At 48.0% G+C, this 1753-nt stretch overlaps 1 protein-coding gene across 3 annotated transcripts in view; it reads right to left on the bottom strand.

Moving 5' to 3' along the window:
• Positions 1–1753, bottom strand: part of LOC107104022 (SH3 domain-binding protein 4) — a 37906-nt gene that overhangs the window by 29080 nt on the left and 7073 nt on the right. For all 3 annotated transcript variants that reach the window (XR_001482220.1, XR_001482221.1, XM_015403907.1), the window contains exon 2: positions 174–349. Coding sequence is in view for 1 of the 3 variants with exons in the window: in XM_015403907.1 (XP_015259393.1) it covers positions 174–349 (176 nt within the window). In the remaining 2 variants the exon portion in view is untranslated. The remainder of the gene's footprint in view (positions 1–173; positions 350–1753) is intronic.

The following is a 1753-nucleotide window of genomic DNA, read 5'->3' on the forward strand; positions in this document are numbered from 1 at the left end:
GCCCTGAGAGAATTGACCCGCCCTATGACATATATTACCAGGAATTACTAATCACCTAGATCACCTTTTCAGACCAGAACTGTTTGATTTCACGTGTTTGATGCTATGACCTGTTCTGCTCTCTGGTTTAGTGTCCACCATGAAGCAGCAGCTTCTAGGTGGTGAATGCTAACCTTTGACATCAGTCAGACTGGCCTCTGAGACCCCCTCACTGAGATCGATCAGGGTGCCCTCTGATTTGCAGCGAGGCAGGGAGGTGGTGTTGGTGGCGGTCCTGATCCTGTGAGCGGCCATGATGGACCCCCTGCACTGCAGCTCCAACGACTTTTTCCTGGATGTCAGCAGCTCCCTGTAAGACAGAGCAGGCTGGTAGGATGGCGTCACAAAATCAAATCATCTCTGAGCTTTGAGGGAACATCCTCCTGCGAACTCAGCGTTAACGGGCCCATAACCAGCGTTGCTTTACTTTCAGAATGTAAACATAGACTTAAACAGCTTTATTTTGTCATTTTTTATGCACAAGAGGAAACAAAAAGACATTTAGTTTAGAAGCAGCAGTGATTAAAAAAAAAAAAACATTGTGATATTTAGTCACTATATCTAGTCATGGAATGAGCTTCATTCATGTTTGCTTGGCAGCAGTGATGTGAGACGGATCTGAATAGGATCTTAGCATCCAGATGGGATGTTTGCCCTGCAGGAAGAGGATCTGATGCTGGAGCATTAGGGGCCTGTTTCCTGGGCTTCACCCAACAGTTGTTGTTGAGCTGCTACTACTGCCTCCAGCCCCTGAAGCACTCGCTTCTCCTGGCTCAGGGGAGGAAGAGGAGGATGATGACGATGCTGTGAGGGTGGTAGCCCCCCTGGGTTGAACAGGCTGACGTGGTTGAAGCAGCAGTGGAGCCATCGGCAGGTTTAGCAGCGACAGACGAAGCTGGAGAAGGCATGGGAGCCAGAGGGGGCCGGGAGGAGCCGGCTGGCGATGTTTCAGTATTTGGTGGGAAGCATTTAGAGTGCTTTCCTCATTTTCACCTGTAGAGGGCAGAGCTTCCCCTCTAGATGCTGAAGATTGCCTGGCAACAGTCTCAGAGGAGTTTCCATTCACTCAGAGCTCTCTGTTCTATCGGCACAGTATAGCGTTAGCCCCTCCAGGCTAATAGCATCGTCGGTATTGCTGGATGCAGCCAGAATGATGGAGCAGCAGTTACTGATCTCCTTCCTTGATGAGAGTTCCAGTCTGAGATTATCCATTTTTCCAACGAGCGAAGGTTGGAGAGCAGGATTGATGGAAGCGAAGGTCTGTGAGGATTTCTCTTTATCTTCTCAGTTAGCCCTGCTCTGCATCTCGCGCATCTCTTCCTCTGTCCGTTATTTTCCCTTGTTGTCGTGTTGATAGCCTTCCGTAGCGCTCCGCAGCTTTTTAAACATGATCCTTCAGAACTTTGGATCCATCTAAAAACAAATAAACTCTCAAAACAATTTCCACCTGAAAACTTCTTAGTGGATTGGTCATAGTGGACCTCTGGACCAGATGACACCACAGCACGGTGTTCAGGTGTTTCCAATTAAAGCAAAGGGAGCTTCTAGTCTCATATCAGATTCCAGGTTGATGCTGCAGACATTTCCATTTAGCAGTGATCAGACAAATATGGTGCAACATGCTGTAGAAGACTGAGTAGAGTTCTATTCAAAAGGATCTGAAAATCAGCCATCGAGTGCAAATATGATGTCATGTGATGCAGGTGGGTGGGGG

Source organism: Cyprinodon variegatus, unplaced genomic scaffold (assembly GCF_000732505.1).
Source record: "Cyprinodon variegatus isolate N-32 unplaced genomic scaffold, C_variegatus-1.0 Scaffold1594, whole genome shotgun sequence".
Classification (NCBI taxonomy): Eukaryota; Metazoa; Chordata; class Actinopteri; order Cyprinodontiformes; family Cyprinodontidae; genus Cyprinodon; species Cyprinodon variegatus.